Source organism: Protobothrops mucrosquamatus, unplaced genomic scaffold (genome assembly GCF_001527695.2).
Source record: "Protobothrops mucrosquamatus isolate PMUCROS unplaced genomic scaffold, P.Mucros_1.0 scaffold640, whole genome shotgun sequence".
Lineage (NCBI taxonomy): Eukaryota > Metazoa > Chordata > Lepidosauria > Squamata > Viperidae > Protobothrops > Protobothrops mucrosquamatus.
The window spans coordinates 146,090-173,980 of record NW_015386932.1 but is presented as its reverse complement, the minus strand read 5'-3'; the positions used below and the strand labels follow the sequence as shown (position 1 = coordinate 173,980).

Genomic DNA, 27,891 nt, shown 5'->3' with positions numbered 1-27,891 from the left:
AATACACATTTCTCTTAAATCTCCAAAGTACAAAGAGCCATTCAAGAAACGCATGCTTTCCCAAACACCCGCTGGCTTGGTTGCGTAGGGACAGCCCCTTGTTCACAGCAGTAAAGTCAGTTTTGTGCGAATGGAGGTGGGGTGGTTTTGCCCGTCTTTCAAATATCGCTTTCCATGTTTTAAGAAACCATCTTGGAATCAGGACATTGTTGAGAAAGGGACGGGATGAGCTGCAGGGATTTTTCCCAGAGACCCTTTGTTAGTCCGCCGACAGATTGTTATCAAGTTGCAGGAAAATCATGCAAGAAAAATTAAATTCTTCTACCCCAGTGTTTCTCAACCGTGGCAACTTGAAGATGTCTGGACTTCAACTCCCAGAATTCCCCAGCCAGACATCTTCAAGTTGCCACGGTTGAGAAACACTGCTCTACCAGTTCAACCTCACCTGTGTGAAGGAGAGAGGAAAACAGAGGCCTGCGATACCATTTCAGGGGCAAATGCCACCACCGCATCTTCTTCAGCCACCTGAGAAGGTGCTCTCCAAATGCCAACATGCATACACCAATCCTAACAATTGCTTTGGGGCTGCCATACCTACTTTGAAAGACACTTCTAGACCCTCAACCAACAATTTGCAGTCAGATAGGGAAGACTGCTCAGAGTTAGGAGAGCCACAAGTCCTGAAGGAGAAAAGCCTAATCTCTAAAGTAAAAATAAGATCTCCTTAGTCTTAGCCACTCAGGGCAGCTACACTTTGCAAAATACTATTGTTGTGGCATGTCAGACACAACCAGGAGCCTGAAATTCATACATTCCCCAGCTGCCTTTAAGGTAGTGCATACTAAGGTATCCTTTTGCTTCAGGTCTACCTGTAGAAAACAGGTGTTTTTGTTTTGGAACAACTTAATTTCATAGGTGTCTACAAATTCTAAAAGCTGCATGCAGAGAAAAGAAATGGACCAACTCATCTCTGAGATTAGCAGGACTTTGCAATTGGGCTTGACCCAAAGTTCAACAGTTTATAGTCCAAGTAAGCAGCAAGAAACTCAACCCAGTAAGAGCAAAAACTCCATCTTAAGGGACCTCAAATTTGTAGAATTGGGCTGGAGCACTCTAATCACCTGCCATGTGGAGAAGAGGGAAACAAGGCTTGTTCATAATGCTGAAATTTTAAGCACCCACTTCCAAGGTGTTCTGTTCATCGGATTTGGTAAAGACATTTAATCCATCCTAGTGCCTTTCTTGGGAAAGTTGTATATACATTCTGGATCCCAGCGCATCAAGCAATCTATTCATTGCATTTTTTGGGTGGGCCTAAGATATGGGAGGGACAATCAAAAGTCGTGCAGACCTTCATTTCAAGTGGATGAAAGCACTCAAGATTCTTTGGATCATGGTTAACCTGGTCTTTTTTGAAGGCCACTTTTAACTGGCCTTTTAGCTCCAAACCCATCTTCAGGTGTTCCTTTGAACGGTATATCCCTTGCACAGACACCGCCAAAATTTACAGAAGACCTCTCTTGCCAGTCAGAACCTCTGCTTCCCTTTCTCCTTTTATTTACAATTTTGTACCACTGTGGCATGGTGCAATGGGACCCAAATAGATCCTCAAAGACAAATATAATCCATTTTTCTTTTTCTTTAAAAGTCACCTTGAAGAAGTGAGGATCTGCACTTTAGGATAAGAACCAGTTTCTCTGTCCTCAGCAGACGAGAGAAATGTCTTGAAATCTTTTGGATGGATGCACAAAACCCACCGAGAATATGGGGGGAAAGGTGAATCCAACTGGAAGAGGACAGTGATTGGCTAGCCATTTTAAAGACTATGTTTTTTCCAAGATCCTGACTAAGGTGGGATCTGCCACCCTTTAACCATGGTTCTAAGCTGGCTTAGTAAAATAAATTCAGAAGATTGCTAAGCTACACAAAGGACCGAATCTCTGCAAACCACACAATATCAAGGACAGCTCAAAGTGTTCTCTTTCCCCCTTGTGTTTCTCAATCATCCAGGGGTGTTGGGGGGCTTGCTTTGCCAAGCCGAGTTTGTTTCAGAATGGCTCAAAAGATGCGCCTAAGTGCTGTGTTACTCTTCAACACTGGTGGAGCTAAGCTGGAGGTGTGTCCTCCCTTTCCCAGGGCCCTGTTGTGATACCAACACATCAGTAAAACAGGGCTAGCTTATAATAGGCTGTTGAGCCTTAATACTGACACTTAATGTAGTGGATATACACTAGGAAAGAGATAAATATATATATTTAAGGGAGAAAAATCTTCAATCTCTCCCTGTCTTCTTGCCCAAAGTAAGGACTTTTTAATTCAGGACTGTCAAGACATCTGTTTAATCTAGTATTTCTCAATCTCATCAATTTTAAGATGCTTGGGCTTCTACTCCCAGAATTCCCCAGCTAGCTATGCTGGCTGGGGAATTCTGGGAGCAGAAGTCCACGCATCTTAAAATTGATGAGATTGAGAAACAATGATTTCATCCCTTTGATGGTGGACAGAAAAAATGGTCTGGAATTGCTCGGTCTGTTCATCGGGAGGAGCTCTAGAAAAATTCCCGCTCCCGGCCAAGCGAAACGTAGTCATAAAAAAAGATCAAAAAGGTGGGGAAAGAAAGAAAGAAGGATGCTCGTGTCGTGATGCGTCAAACAAGGCGGTGCACATGGCCAAGCCGGACATGAAGGAGAACATTAGTCTTTCTTCAACTCCTTGGATTCAAAGAGCTTCAGGCGTTCCTGCACCGTCAAACCTTCCTTCAGACTCTGGAGAGGAGAGAGAAGAAAAAAGCAAACCATGAAAGGCCGCTCTGGTGGAAAAGACCAAATCCCACACAGAGATGTTCAGGCAGAGGAGATAAAATAGCAAGAGACAAAATCCTCAGCTTTAAGATCATGCGGAAGAAAGAAAAAGCACCATTATGGAGAGGGGTTACTGGAGAATCGGAACCTGATGGAGGAAGAGCAAGATGACCACAGGCGCAGCTAACTGGAGTGACCCCCCTAGAGTTGCCTTCAACTCCACAAGGCCTAGGGAGTTGTCTTTTCCCTATAACGTATTTGCTCCAAGGCCGTTTTCTAATGTCACTATGGGACAACACATTAATACTTCATAAAGGAGGGGGTCTCTTGTAGAACTGGGATTACAGAAGGAATGTCCAGATTTTTTCCCCCCCTAAGGAACCAAGATCCTGGCTCTCTCATTCATGGTGGTAAGAGCAGAATGTCATGTCTCCTTTATGAATCAGAGAAGATTAGGCTTTAGCCCTTGGATTTGATTGCACAAGGTCAAAACCAAAAATTCCAGTGCTATGTATCAATTCAGACAGAGGAAAATCAGTAAAAACCTAGGAGGATGTTTTTTCTTCACACTTTCCCCGTCTCTTGTACTTTTTGCTTTCTTTCTTTTTCTTCATATTAGTTGTTATTATTAGTTTTAATCTTTTTAAAATTTCAATTAAAATTATACATATACATGTACCCACACATATATAATTTTACATTTTATATATATGAATACCAAGATAGATGCACCACCACATCTAATGGGTACAGTAATTTCTAATTGCAAAACAACTGGAATATTTTCCTTGTGCAAACAATACCAGCTCTCCACCAATAGCATTAGCACTTAGATTTATATAACACTTAACAGTACTTTACAGCCCTCTCTAAGCGGTTTAGAGAGTCAGCCTCTTGCCCCCAACAATCTGGGTCCTCATTTTACCGACCTTGGAAGGATAGAAGGCTGAGTCAACCTTGAGCCGGTCAGGATCAAACTGCTAACAGTGGGCAGTTAGCCTGCATTCGAACCACTGCGCCAACAACTGTCTATTTGCTGACAGTTTTGTATCCAAAACTAGGGACTCAAACATGATTCTTCACTCGGAAACTTGTGCCTGCTGAAGAGTGGTCAGTGGAAGCATGCACAGTCAATTCAACATGCATCTTCTCATGCTCCACAGAGCTCCCACATGTCAGCCAAGATGGCAAGGAAAACTTTTGATGGATGTCAGTGAAGACAAGATGAGACAGAAGGGTGGATGCAGCCACTGATCGGGCATGAGGGGTCTGTCCCTGCTCTACCCAACCCAAGTCCCACAGCTTCTGGGGAGTGGGTGGGTGGAGGGAAGAACCTTATTAGCTATGGAAACGTCAGAAGAACATGCATTTGTGCACTGCAACCTCCGAGAAGTAGCATTGTTGAACCGGTGGGTGGTTGGATTACCTACATGTCAGGGACCCTGGAATCTGGTGCATTTCAGTTATCCCATGAAGCCTGCTCAATTACCGACTGTTATCCGAAGTGAAGACAAAGAACAAAAACAAAAAAGACATAAATCCTCTCCTGGGCTGCAATGCAAACAACTTTCTTCACAGGACTTTAAGGAAGAGGCCAAGACCAAATGGCTCCATAAATCAACAACTCCGTAATTTTTTTTAAAACCCCCCCCCATAATAATTAAAAGCACAACCAGTAATAAAGGGAAGCTGCACCCGAAGGAAATTGAACTAGGTCTTCTGGTGCAGGAAGTACACAGAGAAAGGGGCAGAATACCAACAAAATCAATGGGAACTTAATTAATAAATGATAGAACACCTTTCTCGAATCTGCCGGTCCTTTCTGTGAATTTTGCTGGGGTTCAGATGCTTACGAAGAGGGTGGTTTTAGTTCAGGGTTGGCATTCTTTTCCTAATAGTTAAATGCCACGTGTGTACCAATATGCAAGGAGAGAAGGGTGGACCAGAGCGGGCTAAGGAACTAAAGGACGAAGAGGTCCACCCTTGTGGACTACTGGAAACTATGTTCCCTTGAAGCAACGTTTGTCAAACTTTAAGACAAGGAGAGAAGGGTGGACCAGAGCGGGCTAAGGAACTAAAGGACGAAGAGGTCCACCCTTGTGGACTACTGGAAACTATGTTCCCTTAAAGCAATGTTTGTCAAACTTGCCAACTTTAAGACAAATGAACTTCAACGTGGCTATCTGGGAGTTGAAGTCCACTTATCTTAAGGTTGCAAAGTTTGAGAAACACTGTCCTAAAATCTCATGCTTTAAATGTGTTGCTTATAACTCAAAGCACAAAAGAATGAATGTTCTTGGCTGCATTTTCTTGGCACACTTAGGAAAGTAAATCGCTTCTGCTCTCTTCTGGGTTGGCTTCTGAAGCTAGTCCAAAGCCTTGGAATTCTCAGATGGATTCCCCTACCCAAGTATTCTCCAGGGCCTTCCCAGCTTAACCTAAGAAGACCTAAGTTTAGTTGGATGTTGCTACCTATTGAGGAGAAAACAGCCACCAGTGGGACAGCTACTTAGGTGTTGCACGTCTAACCATGTCTTACAGGGAAGATGGAAAGACCAAATCAACTCACCTTTGACCTGATATTTCTTAGTTGCCGGCCAATGCTGGTCCTTTCCTTCTTCAAGAAATCAGGATTGCTTTTCGATTTCATAATATCTAGGTAGGTAAGAAGGAAAGGAAGTCAATAAAATTCCTTTGAAAACTTGCAGGTCATAGTTTTCCAAACAAACATAGATAAAAGAAAGTCACTATCTCAGCCTCTTTCCCCTCAAAGCAACAACACCCCAATATACATATTCCTCCCTCAAGTAATCCAATTTCACCACTAATTCTAATTCTAGGTTCCTGAACACACCAAGTCCTACTCAAGGAGATATCAAAGAGTGGTCTTTGCAACAATGAATGTGCACCAACTTTTTCCCAGAAAAACTTGCCCAAGATCATTGGATTCCCACCCTTCTTTGATTCAGCATCCTGAACTATGAAATGAAGAACCAGTGAAGAACTACCGTATCCGGACACGGTGCTACTTTCTGGAGATTTTTCTCCCAGGGCTTCGGTGGCTGCCTTCAGCTGCTCTTTCAATCTGCTGATGTCGCAGTCTGCCTTGGCTTTGACGATGCTGAGCTCTGTGTAGATGTCTTTGTATTTATCACTGGCATATTTTTTATCCTGGAGAAAAGACAAAAGACAATTGGAGTTTCGGTCTCCTTGGGCCACCCAAAGGAGACAACTGGGACGACTAGTCATTTCAACAACCATTAGTTCAACGCGTTCACCAACTTTCGCAGGTTCTCATTAAAGCACATATTTTTGTTTGTCATCTCCACTTAAAGGTGTCCCTTTTTGGTCTGGTTCTTCTCCATCCTCCTGGTTCCTCCTGCCTTAGGCCATCACCTAAAGCAGCGGTCCAACCTTGGCAACTTGGAATTGACTTCAATTCCCAGAATTCCCCAGCCAGCCATGTTAGCTAGGGAATTCTGGGAGCTGAAGTACATATGTCTAAAAGTTGCCAAGGCTGGACACTCCTGATCTAAAGCATAGTTTTAAAGGTGACTGCTCTAGCTCAAAGGTGTACAAATGAGGAGGTTTAAATCACTTGTTAACAGCTTTAAGGTGATGCCTGCATCTCAATTCTTACCCTCAATGCTGTTTGCAATTCATCTTTCAAAGAGCTGATCTCTTGTTTCAAGTACTGGATTTCTGATTCCTTAACTCTCAACAGGACCTGCAAGGGAGAAAGTCAAGGAGATACACCTTTTAGAAAACAAGTATCAAGAAAAAATATAAAAGATGGATGGATGGATGGGATTTCTGAGCTTTTCAACAGTTATAGACAAACTCACCTCTAACTCATAGGCATCCTTGCCTTGGGTGAGAGGAGAGAGGGCCGTTTCCATGCCACCTTCCCCAGTTAGCAATGTCCGTAGTCGGGTGATCTCTGCAGCCAGGCGGTTGTTCAGCTCCTATGAGGAAACCACACACAAAATAAATAGAATTACGCCAACAGACCACCACTTTATCATCCAATACAGGAAACCTTTACATCAATTGTTGCAGAACACAGGAATCTTTCACCTCAATGTGCATGCAGAGTTAATAAATGTGTATCATCACATCACTCCCACCCCCCCACCCCAAATACAGGAACTCTCGAACACGGCGAACTGGGGAATTCTGGGAGTTGAAGTCCACCCATCTTAAAGTAACCGAAAAACACCGCTTTAGAGCAACTGTCTCAGACCACAAGAAAGCTTCACCTGATTGTGCGCGTTGAGTTCCTGGTTCTCCCGCTGGCATTGTCGGAGGGCCTGCCTCTCCGCCTCCAAAGCCTGGGCCAGGTGGGCGTTTTCCAAGCACTTCTGCGAATATTGTTCTGAAAGGACTTCCAGTTCCCGCTGGACTGACTGCAACTCCTCCCTGATGGCAAGACAAAGCAGAAAGAGGCTTTGACTCTGAAGGACCATTCAGGAAGCAACTTTAATTAACTTGGCAGGTGAGGAGGAAGGTAAGGAAGGAGGAGGAGAAGGCTGTAACTACACCCATCCAGTGACAGAAGAGGAGAACCTTCAAATGAGCAGAGGGTTGGACTAGAAGACCTCCAAGGTCCCTTCCAACTGTGCTATTCTACTCTATTCTATTTTTCCATTCCATTCTTTTTTCTTTTCTATAAATTTTGATTCCTCCCAGACCTTCCAAGGTCTCTCTCTCTCTCTCCCTCTCTCCTTCCTTCCTTCCTTCCTTCCTTCCTTCCTTCCTTCCTTCCTTCCTTCCTTCCTTCCTTCCCTCCCTCCCTCCCTCTCCTCTTTCTGTTCATTTAAGGCTTTTAAAATCTCCCTTCCAAGAATGTACAAAGAGAGGAGAGAAAAAAGAAAAAAGAAAAAGAAAAGAAAAAACAAAAACCAGAGTATTTATTAAATTCCAGGAATTGATTAGTAGAGTTTTCATCTCTCCTTGCTGGTTTGTGTTGCAAAATTAATTTTGGGCAACGGGGTGGGGGAAATCAAGTACAGAGAATGGATGAAGAGAGCAGAAAACTGGGACGGTCATACACGTAAGCCTTTTTTTTTCTGAGAAAAGCCTTAACTGACTTTCCCAAAAATTATCTGTAAAGTTTTAGAAACTGAGCATGGTCCAAATCAGACATGAGGAATTCATTTCTCCTAAAGCACAAATCTATAAATTCAGTTTAGGTCATTTTTTGGGGGGTGCATCTGTGAGAATAAATCTGTTTATTACCCTTCCGTGACATCCTCAAAATAAATTATGAGGGTATGTGTGTGTGTGTGTGTATACACACACATATATTTGCAGAAAATATGTCCCCATTGCAGCCAAAGGCTTACGGAGCAGCTCATAAATAAAAAGAAAATGTACTACAAACAGAAGAATTTTGGAGTCTAGAAATAGAGAAGGAAAATGAACCATTAGCAGTTTTTGTGGACAGCGATGCGCCCCACCTGGATAGCTTTAGAAGATGGGGAAAAGATGGTGTGTGTGTGTGTGTGTGTGTGTACGCTCAAATAATGATCATAGGTTGCGTACAAGTTTAGAGTATCCAAAATGCCAGCAAGGCACAACGGAATCCAACCAACGTAGATCCAGAAGGCAAAGAACATTTGACGCGGACAACCAACCCCAGAAGATGCCAAGAAATCCTTACAAGTATTGTCTCTGCAGAGCTTCTATGTCTGAATTGATGCTGCTAATTTGGGAGCGCTGGGTTTTTTCCAACTCCCGTTCAAGTTCCTCCCGGTGAGCGTTCTTCATGGCTTCTATGGCTGGAAAGGAAATGGAGAATTACAGGCGGTCCTTGATTTACCACCAGAATTGAGCCCGGAAATGAGGCATCATTTGGCCAGATCGGATTTTAAGACATTTTTTGCAGCTGTCAGTAAGTGAACCCCGTTGTGGTCAGCAAATGCCATGTTAAGTGAATCCATTTTCTCCCCAATGGGCGGTTTTTAGCAGAAACTGGAAGTAAATGCTTGAAATCAGCAAAAAAAAAAAAAAGATTGCAAATCATGGCCACGTGAGCACAGAGTGTCTGTGTCTGTGTCTCTGTCGTAACTGAAAACAGGTCATAAGTAGCTCTGGGGAGGTTCATCGTAACTTTGAACAGTGGTTAAGCAACCAGTTATACGTTGAGGACTACCTACACACAGCTGTAGGAAAAACGCATCTCCGCGCTTTCTGCATTCTCTTCCCTTGGACCTACCGGAGATAGTGGCGGCCGTTTCCTCAGCCAGCAAACGGTCCTTCTCCTCTCTCAGCTTCTCCAGTTCTCGCTGATGTTGCCTCTGCAAGTCCTCAATCTTCTTCTGGTGGGTCTCTTCCATGGCTGTAAACCCCCGTTCACACGTTGCCTTCAAGAAAATCAGAAAGAAGATTGCATTGGCACGTTGCCCAAGTCCATTTTAAAACCCTCCAGTCACGATAGAGACGGGTCTGGAGGAAGAAAGGGACGTGGCTAACAGAAAAGACTCGAGTGACAGAACCATGTGGTGAAGGAAATATCAATTCCTAGCTAGGTTAGAACATCTAGCATTCTCCATCACCACCACGACCAATCTTTCCTCTAGTGGGAGAAGCAGCCCCAAAGCTTTAAGAAAGTATTATTTTAGGATCCCCTGAAAAGGTTCTAAAAGGATGTGGGCATTCAAATTTGGGGGGAGGGGGGGGAGGGAAGACCGCTCTTGCAGGGACTAACAATTCTAATTCTAGCTTGCAAACTTGTTCATACCCAGGAACCCACCACAGCCCCTTGTTCAGTCTGTGTGTGGTGTGAATAACAAAGAGCCTCACTTCCTTAAGGCTAGGCTGCCGTGCTGTAGTTATGAAAGGGGAAAAAAGACAAGTGCCCTGTTTAGGGTGTGCAATTATTGCAAACCAGAGGAGCGTCACCAGGTTCCACCTCTTTACACCCTAGTGAAATCACAAGAGTTTGCCAGGAGGAAATACTATGTTAGCCTATATCTCAAATGAGAATCCTTATTATTGGAAAATCGGCTCTTTTCTTAATTTGATGGGAGGTGAATGGAGGTAATTGGGGAGATTTTAAGCACGTGCAATGATGCCAATCCAGTTAGACATTTTTAGACATGGAGAGTAAATGGAGAGAAATAACAAACACCCTGTTTCTCACTGTAATGGAGGGGGGTAGACGAAGGGCTGGATTTTCTCGGGGCAGAAAACCCCAGCACCACCACCAAGGACAGTCTGTGACCCTCAATTTGGAGGGCGTTATCTTAAATTGAAGCTTTCCTGGCACGCTGCCCTCCAACCCTCTTAATCTTCAGAAGGTCACCTTTGATTAAGCTGGACCGCCCAGTGACTTGATCTTCATAATGTCAAGAAAATGAAGTCAGCGCTGAAAAAAATGGCCAATTTGTTCCCTAAGGGTCAAGGGATTTGCCTAATCCCAAGGACTCATATTCTTGTTTAAATGCATCCAAGGCCCTAGGAGGCTAAACGGATGCCATTTTCAAAAAAATGAAATGCTTTGAGAAAGCTTCTATCACTCGCCTCTGGATTCTACCTGCAGGCCAGCTGGTTAATCAGCATGCTTGCTCTTAACAAGGGAGGGGGTCAGATTACATGGCCATGAGGAGCATTGACACACATTACATAGCAAGATAAGATGAACAAACAAAAACCTTAAGGTTCTCAAAGTCCTTCTGGTATTTCTCCCTCAAGGTGGATGCGTTCCCTTCCAGGTGCTTGTTCTCCAGCTCGTCTCTCATGACGTTCATCTGGGATTCCAGTTCTTGAATCCGCTCTCTCAATCCGTGCAGGGCATTGGGATCATTTCCCAAGACCTGGATTCCATTGTTATGATGGTCTTCTCCCAGTGCTTCTGCACCAGAGGCGATCCTGGATGAGGTTTCAGGAGACTTCTTCTGATACTTCTCCAGCGATTCTTCCAAGCACTTGATATTCTGGTTGTAGCGTTCCTGCAAGATCTGCAGTTCCTCATCATGGAGGACCTGGATTTCTTTCATCTTGACCTGGAACTTTTCCTCTAAGCTTTGCATTTGCTCCATATGGTATCTCTCCAGGTTCTGCTTGTCTTGTACAAGGGCCTCCAACTGATGGCCCCCCTCAATTCGTTCCCCCTGTAGGGTGTCCTCAGTCCTGTGGAGCTGCTCAACAACCTTCTGCATCTCCTCATCGTACTGGCTCTGAAGTTCTGCAATTTTTTGGCTCTGCTTACATTCTTCCTCTTCCAGGAGTCGTCGCTGGTTGTCCAGCTGCTCCACCTTGGCTCTGAGGTCTTCGTTCTCTCTTTTGAGCATGGCAATCATCTCAGCAAATTCGTTCTGCTGTTTCTGCAGCATTACTTCATACTCTTCTCTGAGGATGGTGACTGCCCGTATGCGCTCCTGATATAAGGCATCCATGTTTTGTAGAGACTCTTTGTACACTTTGGCTTCCTTTGCGTACTCCAGCCTTGCTCTGTAGGCCCCGTAACAAACCTGGGCCTGAATAATCGCATCCTGGACCAGCAGAGAAGAGTAGTGTTCAAGATCCCCCATGCACATCTCGTAAGGAGGACTGCGTGAGATTTTGAGGAGCTTGTGGCAATCTCTCAAAGCGTTGTCAGGGGACACGGACAGAAGGGCAGCAGCAGTTTCTTTCAGAATGTTGGCTTTGTCTTTGAGCTGCTGAGCCAGATCATCCTGGACAGCAGCCAGAGCTTGACTGCTGAGATCCTGTACGCTGTGAGCTTCCAAAATGCGTTCCTGAAGGCTGACGTGCCAAGCTGGTTGGGCTGCTTCTGAAGTGCCTTCTTGGATCTCAAGAGCTTTGGAGATCTGGTGCATAATCCCATCAAATTCAGGAGATTTGTAGGCTTTAATAATTTCTTCCAACATGCACTTATGCTGCTGAAGAGCAGTTTTGGCATTGTGGAGGTCTTCTTCCATGGCTTTTAACCTCTGATGGAAGGATTCTCTCATTTTCTGAGCCACAAAACCCAGTTCGGCTTTAACCAGTGTACTGTCTGTAACCGACTGGATGAGACACTGAGGAAAGTCCAAGGTCTCTTCCTCCCTTTCTTCTTTGACCCTCAAGTGCTTCCTTAATTCTTCTACCTGACTCCAAAACTCATCTTCCAACAACAACTTCTTAGACAAGATATCAGCTAAAGCCACAGCAGTATGTAAAATATTTGAAGGCTCCAATAAGACTGTCTCCAGAGTGGCATGAATCTCTCTGAGAGTCGCTGAGATTTTTGAAGAGGCATCTGTCAAAGACTCTGCTATCTGATTGATCAAGCAAGCTTCAAAAGCCACCCTCCTGGAAAGCAACCTCAGCTGTTCCTGTACAGAAAATTCCAGCTGTTGCCTCCCTTGGAGAGAAGCATTGTTCTCATCCCAGCAGATGTCTTTAGTCTGCAAAATTTGGACTGCAAGATGTTCTTCTGGTTGGTGCTCAGCTGAAGGAAGTGCCTTTTGTAACATCTGGATTGCATCCGTTAAAGTACTTTCAATGCTGGACAGAGCATCCAGGAACATCTCTTCCTCTTTTTCTTTTTCAGAGGTGCCCACATGTTTTAGCTCTTCTCTGCACTGATTTAAACACGTTAATGCTCGGCTAGTCTTTTCGTGGAGTTTGCCCAGCTGATGGAGATGGTTCTTGTTCAGCTTGAATTTTTCTTGTTTCTCAATTTCTACCTGTGACACCAACCCTCTAATCTGAGTCAAGCTGTCTTGAAGCTGTTCTCTAAGCTGAGCTTCAATGCCAGACCACTGGTGGTGAAGGACCATAAGGGCATCTTGATTTTGGCCTTGCTGACTTTCAAGTTTCATGGTTACGTCTTTGAGTTTTTCTTCAGTGATGTAAAGTTTGGTTTCCAAGGAGTGAATGATAGATAAGTAGGTCTCAGAATCAGCTGAGGCTGGATAACAAAAAGCTGGTTCGGAAGTCATACTTTCTTCTGAAAGAGACCGCTCCTGGCTCGTGTCAGAGGAAGTGCTGCTGGCCCACATCTTCTCTGATCCATCAGGATGAATATATTTTTGGCACTGGATATTGGAGAAACGTATCCTTTGTCTTTTGGCTCCCGGTATTTCCGCATCAAGTTTCGTCGAATCTTTCTGACCCATCTCTATTTCTGAAAGATCTACTGACTTTGATGGAGAAGAACATTCTTCAATGCTCACCACAGTATGTCCACAGATTTGCCTCTGGCTGCTACTGGGTCCTTCATGACTATCATCAATAAGCATGCATCCCAGACCTGGGAGTCTTCCTTGCTTTGAGGAATTTTGTGCTGGATCTTCCACCTTGCCAATATCAGTTGCGTTTGTTGCAACCTTCAGCACAGAATTCCCTTCAGCTGATGTTTTCAAATCGTCTTCTTTGGCTGGGTGGTCTTCTTTTTCTTCTCGACTGCTACCAGCAGTAGTCAGTTTTAAAAGAGGCTCATGGAAGTCCTGATCTTTTTTCTCCACAAAGCTCAAATGGGTTTCTCTTACTTGTCTCAACTCCTCCTCTTTCTCTTTCAAAATCTGCTGCAAATTATGGAACTGCTCCGACACCACCTCGTAGGAACTCTCCAGAGTGTGATAGCTACTCTCCTCCAGCTGTAGCTTGGTTTGCAGTTTAGCCACCTCATTATCGGACTCTGCAACTTGGTTCATCAACTCTTGGAACCGGCATTTAATTTGATCCCTTTCCTCCTCAAGACTCTTGATATGTTCCACCAGCTTCTGGATGCTGGCTTCTTTTTTTTCTAGCTGGTCCTCCAGTTGATGGACTAGTTCACTGCTTTCAAACTTGGCAGTCAGCTTCTCCTTCAGCAAGATCTCCTTCTGTTGCTCGTTATTCTGAAGCTGGTTCTCGTATTCGCTGGCTTTATCTTCTGCTTCTTTGAGGGTCTGGATCAAGATTTGCTTCTCCCTCTCGCAGCTTTCTAGCAAAGACTCGTAATTCTTCTGGAGCTTCTTCTCCATCAGCATTCGGGATTGTTCGCCGGCACTCAGCTGCAGGCTCAGGTCAGCAATGCGATCCTGGAGACGTTGAACTTCTTTCTGGTAGTCTCTCTGCAACGCCTGTTGCATCTCTAGATCTCTCAGCTCTTGGGTCTTCTCCAACAGGAGAGCTTCTGCCTTCTTCAGCTTCTGCTCACTGGCCTTCAGCTGGGAATTCAGAGTCGTTTCGCTGTGTTGCCATTCCTCCATCTGCTCTTCAGTTTTCTTCTTCTCAGCCTTCAGGTCGCTCTTCAGCTTGGCCAAGGTCTGCTCCTTGATGGAGAGATCTGCAGCCGCGTTGCTGAGTCTGGCTTGCAAGCTCTGGATCTCTGCTTCGTGATGGCGGATGACGTCCTTGGCTTCCCCATAGCTACGTTTAAGCGACTGGATCTGCTGGTTGATCAGCTCCTGGCGCTGGCATTGGCTTTCCAATTCGCTCTGGAGATCTTTGTTGACTTTATGGAGCCTCTCCCAGGCCCCTGAGGAAGAGGAGGAGGAGGAGGAGGAGGAGGCCACTTCAGTCTTTAAAAGAAAATTAATTGAATAGAAAATTAGTAGCATTCTTCGCCCCTGGTTCTGAGTGTCACATCTCTGGGTAGGTTTAGGCCATAGAACGTGTTGAATGGGTATGATCGCTCCCTTTCAGCTTCAATTCGGAATGATCTCCTTTTATTTTTTATTTTTATTTTTGGTTTTTCAAAAACGACCAGAAACAACACACACCCCTCCCCCACCCTTTTTTTTTTTTTTTGGGTTTCCAGGAAAATAGGGAGAACATCTTCCAACGTAACAGACAGCATGGATGATAAAACATCACAACAGGTTGTACACAAAAGACCCTGAAAGAAACAACTTGAATAAACAAAGGGGGGGGGCAAAAAGATGGACACCAGGAAAAATAATGGCGTAAGACAAGTAGAGGAAAGATTGGAGAAAGAATGAAAACTGGAGGGGTGGGAAGAATGACCAACGGTACACTAGGAAACAGCGAGCAACTTCGCAAAGACCCATCTGACAAATCTCATTTTGAGAGTTCAAAGCTGAGCTAGAAATGGGTACCAGAATCAGACCCTCCCGTGGAATTTCTCCTTGATCCAGTTGGCCCCCCACTCTACTGGTGTTTTGAAGGACCTTGAAGAGTTGAATCTTCACCCAGATCTTTGGCAAGGGTGACTGAACCCATTTTTTGATTGTTGATTGTGTAGGTTTGGTTTTGTTCCTGTCTGGTTTGCTGTCCTTCATTGCTATTTATTAGGACACCGTTTTATTCATTTGGATGTTGTTACTTGTGAACCACCCCAAGCTATTGGGAGTTGGGTGGTATGCAAATTTTAATTAATAATATTAAATACCTATTTTGTTCTGGGTTTTTGTTACTGTCAAGGTTCTCTCAAACTTTCAAGACTGGGTAAAGCTCTAAGCTTCTCTACCCAGGAGTGGCGGAGTTGTGTTTCTGGTATCCAGATTTAAATCTAACATCTTTCGCAAGCAAATAATAATGCCAAGCTTCACCTAATAAAATCCTAGAAGAACCATGAAACCCACAAAATCCACACACTGTCCCTTCCCCCTTCCCTTCAGTGTAGCTGGCAACAACTGACACCCTCCCCAACTCCCCTATTCTTTTAGGGAGGAGGAGGAGGAAAGAACATTTTATGCGTTATGTTCCTAGCAAAAACAAGGTGAGAATGAAGTTTTAATGTTGAAGTTCTAGGTCTACCTAGGCTTTATTCTGCCTGCACGTCAAGAGACGTAGGGTGGAATGACAGAGGTAAGATGAAAATGTAAACAAAGGTCCAAAGAAGGAATCCTCAAAGAGATGCAAAAGAAAACCATGATTCATGCAGACAGAAGAACGTACAGAGATGCGTGCAATGGTTGAGAAAGAAGGCCACGTGGCATGGAGAAGACACAGACAGAAGAAGCACAGCGTTCAGCCTAATCACCGGCCCTGCCTCGCTGTCCTGGGATGGCTGGAAGGGACAGCCCACAGATGTGACACTCAGATACATGCTTTCACAGCAGAACAATTCCCCCATGCACGATGCCCTGTCCCCAAGGAAGATTAGTAGAGTCATCTCCCACACCTTCACCCCGAAAGTTTTCTGGAGAGAAGCAGGAAAAACCAGTCATGCGCCATTGTTGTTAAAAATGAAGAGCGCAGTCAGGCTCGAGGCAAGAGATACACAAGAAAAGTCGTATTGTGAGAGATTCCAGAATATGCGTGCAACCTGGCTCTAGACAGGTCTTGAAGACTCGATGGGAGGAAAACTTGCAATTGTGGACACCACGAATCGGGAAAGAAAGCAGGCTAAAAATGTTGTCTTGTGGGTCAAAAAGCTCACAACAAGCTTCAGATTTGAGCTTTGCCTTCAGGATTGCCTAGCAAGGTTTCTTTCTTTTTAAAAAAAAAAAAAAAAAAGTAGGGAAAAAGGAAAAATATGCAGCCAATATCACTAGTTTGTCAGCAACACAATTTAGCTTTTGACTGATGACTTTGGTCTACCTTCTAAAAACGTTATTATTTTGAACAAAGGGATTGTGGTCCAAAGGCCATAATCATAAACTACTCCAAGTTAATAGGATTAGGACTGTTCTGAGCCAGAATACACAACAATCCATTTCTGGGATTGTCCTGCTAAGAGAAGTTTCAACTTTCAGTTGTATCAGGATGAAAAAAAAAATGCAAAAAAGTTAGAAATATATATTATCTGACCGAGTGGCCCATAAATATGAGCCAGACCCAATTGAAAAAGCAACTTGGAATTTTTGGGGAAAAACTTTTTCTTTCTGAGCATCTAAAGTAGGGTTTTCTTATCTTTGGACCTTTTCTTCAACCTCAGTAGGAATTGCTTTCTCTGTGCCATTTTATTATTCTCATCAGAATGGTACAGGTAGTCCTCAACGTATGGCCACAATGGATCCCAAAATCTCTGTTGCTAAAGTGAAGACAATTGTTAAGTGAATTTTACCCCATTTTACGACCTTTCTTCCCACATTTGTTACGTGAATCCCTGCAGTTGTTAGGCTAGTAACACAGTTGTTAAGTAAATCAGGCTTCCCCGTTGACTTTGTTTGTCAGAAGGTTGCAAAAGGGGATCACCTGATTTGGGGAAACTCATAAATATGAGACAATTGCCAAGCGTTTGAATTTTGATTACATGATCCTGGGGATGCTGCAACAGTCGGAAGTGTGCAAAATGGTCATAAATCACTTTTTCCGGTTCTGTTGTAACTTTGAACGGTCGCTAAATGAACTGTTGTAAGTTGAGGATTACTTGTATTTCACCTCACAGCAGCTTTCGGATGCTGTGGCAAAACGAACCCATGTTATCCCTCAATGTGTAACTCAGGACCCTGACACAACCCGCTCATAATATACTGTAATGAAAGGGGGGGTTATGAAGAAGGGAACCCCAAAATTCATTGACCCCGTCATGCATCGCCCTCAGCAAATGAAGGTTTGGCCAATGATATCTATCCATCTAGGCCCACTTGCAAGCTGAAGCCCCACGAACAAAGCCCAACTGAGTACCAGAGACCGAGCTTCTGGTCTCCTCCTCCCTCCTACCTGTAGGACGTAACCTTCTCGAGCACTTTGTTCGCGTCCCAGAGCTACTTTGAGCTGGTCTTGTAGGGCACGGTTCTGTTCCAAGAGCTCGGAAGCTGCCTTTTGACTCTGTTCCAGCTGGAAGTGCAACATGAAAGGCGTTAAACAAGGATGGGGAGGGACCCAAAGAGCCCACGTCTAGATCATGGTTTCAGTGTGTATTTTCAATAAGGAAAACCACTTGGTTGAAGAACTGCCTGCCCCAAGAGCTTCCAACTTGAACAAAAGTGGACAAGTTCAAAAATGGAAGAAGAAAAATGGGAAATGGGAATGTTCTTGGTCTCTTCACAACTGCCCATGAGAAGTGACTTTGCTACTAGGGTTTCCAGTGGTCCTTCCTTCCTTCCTTCCTTCCTTCCTTCCTTCCTTCCTTCCTTCCTTCCTTCCTTCCTTCCTTCCTTCCTCCCTCCCTCCCTCCCTTCCCTTCCTTTCTTTTCCTCCCTCCCTCCGTCCCCCCCCCACATTACCTCCTTTTCCAGCAACACAGTCAGCTGCTGCTTATGGAGCATCTCTCCATTCTCCTCCGGGTGAGGAAGATGTAGCGGGGCAATGGGGACCTGCTTCTCCTCCCGCAGAGGAGTGGTCTCCACCTGATGCCACCTCTGCTCGATCTCCACATGGACGCTTTGGGGCTTGGCCTCCGAAGTGGCAGGCAACCCCGAAAGCCTATCCACCTCCATCCTGGAGAGGTCTTCTGGGCTTCCCCCATCAGTAGCATCCAGGTGTTCAAAGCGCTTCCTTCGCTCCTCTCTTCGGCGGGCACGTTCTCGCTCCAGTTCCCCGGGGTCTGCCTCTGAAGGGCCGGGCTCCTTGGAGAACGGAGTGGAAGTGTCCTTCAGAGTCTCAGCCAAATTGGCTCGCTCCTGAGCCAGGACTTGCTGGATGGGGCGGAACTCAGCCCAGTCAAAGGTTTTGGAGCGACCTTCTCGTCGTCGTTCCCTGGCTCGACTGCGCTTGTATTCGAGGTCAATCTCGGCTTGCTCTGTCTCCTGCTTCTCACTTGGCTTGGGACAAGCCTCAAAGGAGGTTCCATTTTTGCTCTTCTCCTCTGGCAGAGAGCTGGTAAGAAACGATTCAAGAAGAAAGGAGAGCAGAAGCAAATTAGACATGGACCCAACTTTTCATCCTTATGTTCTTCTCCGATTGCTCCAGGAAGACACCATCGGAGGCCAAAACTATTGGAGGTGTGGAATTTGAGTAGAAACAGAGTTATTCTGAAATCATATCCAAGAGACTGTCTATCCTTTGGTTTAAGAACAGGGTTGACAATGCAAAGATCTGGCTGATTGCCTTCCTACTGACACAGAACTGGAAGCTTTTCCTGTCTCTATAATACAATTAATTGTTCATGACTTTTGGTGTACAGTTTCCATTCTTCTTCCAATTTTGCAAGAGGTAAACTTTTGACATTCAGCCAGATCAAGCCCTGGTCACACCCATTCACCTTGCATCAAAATCAGCTTAAGGCAACTTTGCAAAATTATCTGGAGCCAGAATAAAAAGTTTTAAAGTAATAATGCTGAACTCAGAACAGACATAAAACAGAGATTTATTTTCAAATGAACATTACAGTCCAAGACAGATCACAAAAGCTAAAACAAGCTAAAATAGCCTAGTCAAAGGGCTATTAAGTGTTTAGTAACCTGCTTCTGCTTTTTGTGATGGACACCTTATTTTAGGTTGTGTTGGCCTCTCTGCTTTTTCACTTTCCCTGCTCTTTGCAAATGTTCTTTAACTGTTTTCTCCTTCACTTCTCCTGAAAAGAGCGAGATTTATGCTCATAACAAAGCTGTTGTGAGCTTCAGCAGCATCATTATTCACCAGCATTACAATGAAGACATTCATGAAATGCTTTTTTCTTTTTTTTGCTGAGCAGGTCAAGAAGAGGGCAGATTTCCTCAAGAAGACCTTGTTTGAGACCCAGGAAAGAATTTTCCGTTTCCATTACACCCCACAGAAGGAGGCAAGGTCCTCTCCGTCTAGCTGACTTCAGCTGATAATAACAGAAGCATGACTTGAAGCATTCTAGGCAAGAAAATTGAGGACCCCTCAGAATATATCTAGGAAAATGGGGACCCTGTTAAGATATTTAATTTAATAGCAGGCGCAGTGAAAAGTTGGACAATGAGTATAGCTAATTGGTTGAAGAGAGCTGGCCACTGCCTGAGGCAATCTAAGCTGTGATTGTAAAGGGGAAGTTTCCTTGTTTCCCACCTGTGTGCTCTGCAATTTACCTCAGGATGTTCCTCTTGTGTTGATTTACCTGACGATGCTCCTGCTTGCCTGATTATCTTATCTGCTGTAAATATATTTATTTATATAAAACTACAAGTCCACGTCAGCATCTCTGACTCCACTTGGATACCGGCTACGCAACTCCCTGACAAGACTCCCATTCTGTATTTTTTACAACATGCCCCATTCTTGGGCATCCATTTTCAACCAGGAAATCTCCATTGCACCTTCAAGGACAAACTAGATATATTATCCTACAGAGATACAAAAGGCCCGGATTCCCCTCATGCTGTTCCTTTCCTCTCCAAAAAAGCTTTTGTTGTATGCATCAAATGGCTTTTTGTGTGTGTGCATTTCTTCCCAGGCTTCCATTTAGCAGTGAAAGGGAAGATGGGGTGGCTACAGTATGGCTTCTTCTCCAAGACAAGAACCAGCACAGGGCCTAACGCAAGCCGGTGCTCACACAAGGGAAGCTGCGGTGCTCAGTGCCAAGGTGGACGTCAAAACGGAAGGGGAGCGAGACAGACAGGCAGAGACAGGCAAGGAAAAGGTTTTGGAAGATGCTGGAAATGGGGGCTTGTCACACAACGGAACACATGCCAGCCTCCAGCGTGCACAATTACAGGGCAGACTTAAAATTAAAATAACGTAATAATTTAACTCTAGGGCTGCATTCCCCTAACTTAGCCATAGACCGTTTTTATTATCCCTACTAGTTGGAAACATGAGCGAGCTAGAAAAATATGTTGCTTTCTTTTCAGGATGAGCCCAGAGTCTGGCTATCTCTTGTAGCTTCTGAAGGTTGTGGAAACGCCACTCACTCTTTTTATGAGAAGTTGGCAACTGCAGCCTAACTCATGTCAAAGTTGCTTTTGGTCTACAGCCAGTAGTTGCAATCAAATGCAACTTTCCTTCACAACAAAGAATTCCAGGTTGATTTTAATCATTAATAGAGTAGAAAAATATGGGAAGAGACCACCAAGTTGGTGGGGGATGTTGGAATGAGCCATTACTCATTGGGGTGGACTAGCGTAGGTTCTCCATGTCACCTTTTCAAGGCATGGTTTCAAAGGATTATATTCTGGAACGGCTCTCTGTTTATTTTCAGCACCCAAGGATATCTCACCTCTGCAAAAACTCAAATTACTGTAGATCATTTTATACTTAGGATGTAAAGGAAAGTCTAGTATCACTCTCAAGCAGAAGATCACTAGAAGACCGCTGACTGCTCTTCTGGAGCCTACCTTTTCCCCACATTCAGTCTTCCTCACCTGCCCAACAATGACTCAATCTAAGTCCGATGACAGGAACTATCCAACTTCTACAAAATACTGGCTCTACCTTCACTCAGACTGATGATATTCCATACTTGGGCAATGAAATGTCTCCAAGTAGACAACCAAGCTCAGAGAGCACCAAAGACTCCAGAGTTCAACCCTGAATTCATAGATTCTCTCCTAGTGATGCTTTATTTTCACATGTCCCCCGAAGTAATTTCAGATACGCCTACTCATGGGACTTGAGTATCTGGCTTAAAGAACTAGTGGTATGCCTAGAGGTCCCTCTACTTATGAACCCAACTTTGTGGTTCAGAGGCACAAAGAAGCATTTGCTTACTACTCTGGTTGGGAGACTCTTTGGTTGCACGGATGCCTACTGAGCAGAGATGTTGCAAGAGATCCTACAAACTTACTACAAATCTACTGATCTATTCCAGGTTCTGGCTATAGGATCAGCTGTTGTCCCTCCAAGGGAAGGTCCTTCAGCTGCATTCCCAGGAGGCCTGCTTGGTGAGGCCAGTAAATGACACCACGGAAATTCTGCAACTAAGTCTGCAACTAAGTCCCGCCATCCTCCCTCCCTCCCTCCCTCCTCCTTGCTTTTTTTGAGCAAAATAAGCAGGAGTTTCTAATCCAGACAAGTGCAGCAAAGGAAGAGGAACATGCAGTGAATCACGAGGTATACAAACCACAAAACGTTAATACAGGAGAGAACACAGTTTTCCAACCTTGGCTTCAGCACGGATAACTTCAAAGAGAAGCTTTTCCTGCGAGTGCGTGGAAATTAAACATATGAAGGAGTGAGGCGAGAGACTGGAGGAGAAGGGAGAGAAGCGTGGAGAGACAGAATGGAGGAGGGACAGAGAAGGAGGAAAGCAATTCTGGGCTGAGCTGTCTGCCCCCAGGTCCTTATGTCTGTTCACACACCACTTTAAAGCAGGGTTTCTTAACCTTGACAACGTTGAGACGTGTGGACTTCAACTCCCAGAATTCCCTAGCCATCATACTTGAAGATGTGTGGACTTCAACTCCCAGAATTTCTCAGCCAGCCTACACATCTTAAAGTTGCCATTGTTGAGAAACCCTTTTTTAAAAGCAACATTCCATGCTTCACAACTACACCATAGATACAGTACTCGCTGTGGTGCTTACTCTTCTTTTTACACAAGCAAATAACAAAATAGGAAAGGAAGACCTTGCTACCACATTTGAAGCCAAATTATTACAAAGTGCTGTCAAACCAAGGTTTTAACTTGGGGGCTCTTTAATTTTCTTGAAGGACCTACAGGTTGGATCTACTGTAGATCAAGGGCAAGGTGGGACCTACTGTAGAGTCACACTTGGGGACAACATACACCCTTCATTTAAGGGGAAGGAAAGGTCCTAACTGGAAGATGATGCACACTATTGCTACTGCAAATTAACATTTGTGCAGCAACTGCCCTGAAGTTGAAACTGGCTGAAGTGCAGTTAATTACATCTGTATTCAGTGCGCTAAAAGCTCGCTCATGTGAAAAACAACTAGGTTGATATGGTCCCCTGAGCAATGTAACTGAACCAGGGTTCAGGTTGAGGTTCCTCTTAGTTTCTTCACCTTAGTGTTTCCCATCACTCTACATGTTTAACAAGAGGTGGAAAGAAAAATCAGTCAATGAGGCATCAAGCTGTCCTTACGAAATTGTGCAAAAAAATCAAAACTCTCAGAAAACCAGTCTTAGAAAAAGAAAATAATTTTCAGAAAGTGGAAGAGAGAGAAATCAGAAGTAAATGGATTTGTGGAGAAATGTGATGAAGATAATTGGGAAAGAAGACCAAACATTCTTGTTTTTCATGTGTTTTTTTTACCTGGTCACGTCTGGAGCGACTGTGGGACGAACATGTTTCATAATGGTTTGGATCCAGTTCCGGCGGATTCCAGATGTCATAGCAGAAAGAATAAATTTGCCTTCTTTAGTCTACAAAAGAAGAGGAAAAAGTGTGGTTGAGCCTCTTTCTACAACAGATGTTTCTGGAAGGAAGTTTCTTCAGCTCTCCTGCTGGGGTTTCCACCTTTCTAAGGTAGCTTCTCAAGTGAATTTTCAGAAGAAGTAACAGAAAGAATGGGTCCTTTTCTGGTACTGCTTTTCAGAACCAGGAAAATTCACCCAACTTCAGAGAGTAGTAGACCATATATTGAATGGTTCTCCAGATGGGTCATTGGTGGTGGGAGGGGTTTGGACCAGGTGTTCCCTCTGAACCCTAGGACACCTTTTGAAGGAGATGGGACCTTCACAGCCTGAGCAACTTATTCATCCATAAATTGGGTCTCATAGCAACAACTGCAACAAGGAAAACCAACTCTGCCCCATTAATTAATTAATTTACAGGACTTATATGACCTCCTATCTCATCATCCATAATTCCTTTGCACAAGGGATGGGCTCAAGATCCTTATTCAGAAGATGTCTGCCCTTTCTATGTATAGTCTGACTATTTCTTACATGGATCTGGAAACCATAGTTTCGCTGGACGGAGTATTCCGTGACATCAAAACACGTCGACAAGTCAATTTCCCCATCCAGATCGGCTGCCTGAGAAAAAGAGAAGAAATGCATAAGAGGACAACGTATAGGTCAATGGTGAAAAAGGTACAATAACATTTCTTTATATAGCACTGTCACAAAATATAAGATGGAATCCTCTTTGCCTGAAGAATCAAAGCAGACTCCTTATAAGGAGGTGGTGGGAGAGAAAGAAACAAAGCTGGTATGAACATCAGAAAGGGTCCAGCAAGGCCTAGTTCTTGGTCTCCACCTCAACCTACCTCCTCTGCCACTGAATCCCGGTAGTATCTTAGGCTCTGATCCGTCAGCACAAACCAGTGCTTCTTCCACTACAAAAGAAACAAGACAAGCCATTTTACAGACATTTGTCCTTCCTAAGATGGTTTCTTAAAGAGAAGTAGGCAGGGATGGGTGGGTGGGTGTGATTATTATACTGGGCAGAATTCTGCCAAAATTACGCTAAGACTAGGAGAACTTTTGCATCCAAGCTAGGCAGAAATAACTCCAGGTTTGAGGTCAGTTCTCAAGGTTTACAATCTCCAAGGTGCAACCCCATCTACTGTGGTTTACCCGGGAAAACAGCACCCCAAAACTTACCTGCCCATCTTCCTCCTGTTTTGTCAGCCATCCCTTTTTGAAGTTCAGCAAATCTGGCTACAAAGGACCGAAGAGAATTTAGCATCCTTGCCCTCACCTCAGCTTAGATTACATATAATATATAAAAGAAATCCTGAAGAAATCCTAATATATAAAAGAATTTTCTGAAGAGTTCGGCTCCCTTCTTTGAACGCAACTTTCCTTCAAGAACGGGACTATTTTTTACTCAGGGTAGTCCTCAACTTGTGACCCCCAACTGGGACTGGGACTTCTGTCACTAAGCAAGGTGGCTGTTAGGTGAATTTTATGACCTTTTTTTTGCTCTGGTTGTTAGGTAAATCACACAGTTGGCTTCCCCAATTGACTTTGCTTGGCAGGACATTATGGATGCTCCAATACTGGAGGATTTTAAGAAGAGACTGGACAGCCGTTTGTCTGGAATGGTATAGGGTTTCCTGCCTGAGCAGGGGGGTTGGACTAGAAGACCTCCAAGGTCCCTTCCAACTCTTGTTATTCCGTTATTCAGAACCCCCAAATTATTGAACTTACAGTCATGGAGGATTCTGTAGACCTTCTGTCCAACGATTTTGCTCTCCGGTGTGGAGACAAAGGAGAAGCTGACACGTCCATGATGGTCCCACTTGCTGTTTCAGCAAGTAAATCCTGCAGGAAGTATGAATGTTTCACGGTCATTGGACTCAGCACTGCAATTTCGATTGATAACGAAGAGGTCACAGATTGTCACGGTCATTGTCTTACTGGCTGGCTGGGGAATTCTGGGACTTGAAGTTGCTAAGGTTGACAAACACTGCAACTCTCACTCTTCATATCAAGAACGTGAGACCCCTGCCGACTCACCCGTTTCCTAGGGAAAACCCTTTTTTCGCTCCTGCCCTGCCGAGTTTCACTGGAGAGACCCGAGGAAGCATTGATTTCCATCTGTTCTGCATTCTCAATATCCAATGCTTCAAATCTTTCAATTACTTGGGACCGCCTGAGAGACAGAGAAGAGAGAAGGGACGGGCAATTTTAACAAAAGGGAAGGAGAGGCCACCTTTGAAAGTCAGAACAATTTCCGCCCTCCCTCTGATCCAGACAACATATTCAAAAGATCGACATAACGATGCTTTCCTCTATTATATTTCTGTCCTGTCCTATTGCACAGACTCATTGGATGGGGAGAAAAAAAAAACCCCAAGAAATAATCATATAATTATAAATAAAAATTAGTAACCTAGAAGGGATCTGAAAACCTGAAGCATTTCTCAACTTAGGAGCACATTGCCCAAAACCGGAACCAGCCCATTTCATTCAGCGGGAAGCATTTGGAGCATTTGGATTTTTAAAGCTTGCAAATATGTCATTTTTTTTTCTCCTTTTAAAAGCACAATTATGTGACAAAGTGATCACATCCTCAAAAACGTCCTCAGAAAATGGGGTCAGTGGGGTGATCTCTTTGAGTTTTCTTGCAGATTTAAGGCAGCAAGCTCAAATCTATTATCTTTTTTATGAATATATGGCATGAATCCCACCACAGAGCAGCTACTTAATGAACATAATTCAGTGCTAAGCTTCGCAAGCCAACAGTTACACTTTAATATTCAGGGAAAAAAAGCTTCACAAAGTCATACACAGCCTTGGTTTACCTATGAGTCAACGTCAACATGGGTCAACCTGGACTTTAAACATGGAAGAGAAAGAAAAGAGCTAAAACCAAATTGATTTCAAGCTCGGCGTCTCCAAAACAGAAGGGCATTTTAAAATCCCATTGGAAGTTCAAATCCAGGCCTTACGTAGCCCTTGGAGAGGCCTGTGGTAAATCAAGGACTTCCTATAGTGGTTTAGTTTTATCAAACCACCCAGAGTCACCTTGTAGGGGAGATGGGCAGCATAATAAAATAAATAAATAAAAGGAAGAGAAGTAACGCAAAATAATAAAATGAAGTGAAGTAATGTTAAATAATAAAATGAAGTAATGTTAAATAATAAAATGAAGTGAAGTAATGTTAAATAGTAAAATGAAGTAAAGTGAACTAAAATAATAAAATGAAGTAAACTAAAATGATAAATTAAAACAAAAATAAAATAAAATAAAATTTAGCACAGGGAACTGCATCTGTGCCGCAGCATGTATAAGAAGCCATCAGTTTAAGAGAATCTGGATTGGGAAGCTACTCTAATCATTTCCACGCTGCTATCTACCAAAGCTAACCCTGTTGAACTACCAGCCTCTTCCAGACCCCAGGGGCAGAACCCAAATCACCGCATGCCACATGCAAAGAGAAGAAGCACTAAGCGCACCCCCACCAAGATGCCTCCGGCAGTGAGAGCCCCCAGCACCCATGGCCCTTGACCAGAGAAGGCAAAATCATCATCATCATCATCATCATTAAAAGACCCTTTGGGACCCCTGCCCTTCAAGTCCTCTGCCCTCAAACCCTCGCCATAATTTTAAAACCGACGGCCACCGCTTGGTTTCCGTGCCAAGACCCATCTCGGCTTCCCTTTGGGGAAGGGAAAATTCTCGGCCACCGTTTCCCATCTGGCTCAGCCCACGGGTCTGGTTTCTTTCCAAGCCACAACCCCCCACCCCCACCCCCACAAAAATGAAAAGCAGCTTGATTGTCATGAAAGGGAAGGGCACCACCAAGTTGTCAACAGCTTGAGATTTTTTTTTGAGATGAGATGGGAGCGAAGCAGCGGAGCACAAGTTATCACACAGCAGAGGGAGGTGAAGAACAGAAGACCTGCAAGAAAATAAAAGCTGGACAATGAATGAACAAAAAGGTTATCTTCCCTTCTTGCCCTCCCCACCCTGCCCCCCAAATCAGAGGCATTCTGAGATTTTTATTTTTTATTTGAAAAAAAAACAACAACACCACCAAAACCAAAATGCAAAATCATCCACACCATTAAGAGAAGTGATCACTGGAAACTGCAGAGTGCCATTCCCGCTGTGTGTGGTTACTCCAGGTATCATGGGAAGAATGGTGGCAAGAACAACAGAATAATAGAATTGGAAGGGGCCTTGGAGGTCTTCTAGCCCAACCCCCTGCTCAAGCAGGAGGCCCCAGACCATTCCAGGCAAATGGCTGTCGAATCTCTTCCTAAAAAGCTCCAGTGACGGAGCACCCACAACTACTGGAGGCAAAAAGGCAGTGACGACCTCCCCACTTTTTTATCTGGCCTGGTTGGTTTTGACACCCCCAAGACCCAGGTTGGGGTACCCAGATCCCCCCCAATTTTAACTCTGCAAGGAAGGGTAAAACGTGGGGTGCATTGCCAATCAGCGTCCACAAACTTTAAAAATTAGAGATGGGGGTCATTCCTAATTGATAACTGGGGGGCTAAAATTAGCTCCTTTTTTGGCATTAATTACTTCCCTGCCATTCCAGTTTCTTTCCTGCCGTTGTCTCTGCCAACAAAAATTGGGGAGTCAGCTTGGAAGAACGCCCCACCGCCCTGGGCTCCTTGCTAGAAAACCTAAAGCCTTTGTCTCTTCTAGTTTGCAACTGTAAGGATTTCCATGTCAGATTTTTTTGGATGGAAAAACACCTTTTCTGGACGCTCAATCTCAGCCCTCCATTTCAGGTGGAACTTAGAAACAGGAGGATACAGTTTTAGTTTGGAAGCAAGGCAGCCGGTTGGGTAGGTAGAAGTGATAAGGAGATGCTGCTGTTTCTCTTTGAGGTTAGTTTGCAGCAGTGAACCATGTTCTAAAAACAGGGGTGTCCAACCTGGGCAACTCTAAGACTTGACTTCAGCTCCCAGAATTCCCCAGCCAGCACGGCTCTGTTCGCACTTTAAGCTTAGCTGGCTCAGGAATTCTGGGAGTTGAAGTCCACAAGTCAT

At 44.2% G+C, this 27,891-nt stretch overlaps 1 protein-coding gene across 2 annotated transcripts in view; it reads right to left on the bottom strand.

Moving 5' to 3' along the window:
- Positions 1-2,692: 2,692 nt before the first annotated feature.
- MPRIP (myosin phosphatase Rho interacting protein) overlaps positions 2,693-27,891 on the bottom strand; it is a 62,097-nt gene continuing 36,898 nt past the window's right edge. The window contains exons 8-23 of one of the 2 annotated variants that reach the window (XM_015817812.1): positions 24,898-25,033; positions 24,589-24,702; positions 24,040-24,096; positions 23,703-23,771; positions 23,380-23,469; positions 22,745-22,854; positions 17,852-18,443; positions 17,346-17,462; positions 9,019-9,166; positions 8,464-8,581; positions 7,061-7,220; positions 6,647-6,766; positions 6,442-6,528; positions 5,810-5,972; positions 5,371-5,456; positions 2,693-2,765 (exon numbers count right to left, since the gene is read on the bottom strand). In XM_015817812.1, coding sequence (XP_015673298.1) covers positions 2,694-2,765; positions 5,371-5,456; positions 5,810-5,972; positions 6,442-6,528; positions 6,647-6,766; positions 7,061-7,220; positions 8,464-8,581; positions 9,019-9,166; positions 17,346-17,462; positions 17,852-18,443; positions 22,745-22,854; positions 23,380-23,469; positions 23,703-23,771; positions 24,040-24,096; positions 24,589-24,702; positions 24,898-25,033 — 2,239 coding nt within the window. In that variant the 3' untranslated portion in view covers position 2,693. Of the gene's footprint in view, positions 2,766-4,231; positions 4,294-5,370; positions 5,457-5,809; positions 5,973-6,441; positions 6,529-6,646; positions 6,767-7,060; positions 7,221-8,463; positions 8,582-9,018; positions 9,167-17,345; positions 17,463-17,851; positions 18,444-22,744; positions 22,855-23,379; positions 23,470-23,702; positions 23,772-24,039; positions 24,097-24,588; positions 24,703-24,897; positions 25,034-27,891 lie in introns of those variants that run through there. The other variant, XM_015817813.1, reaches the window with a different exon arrangement.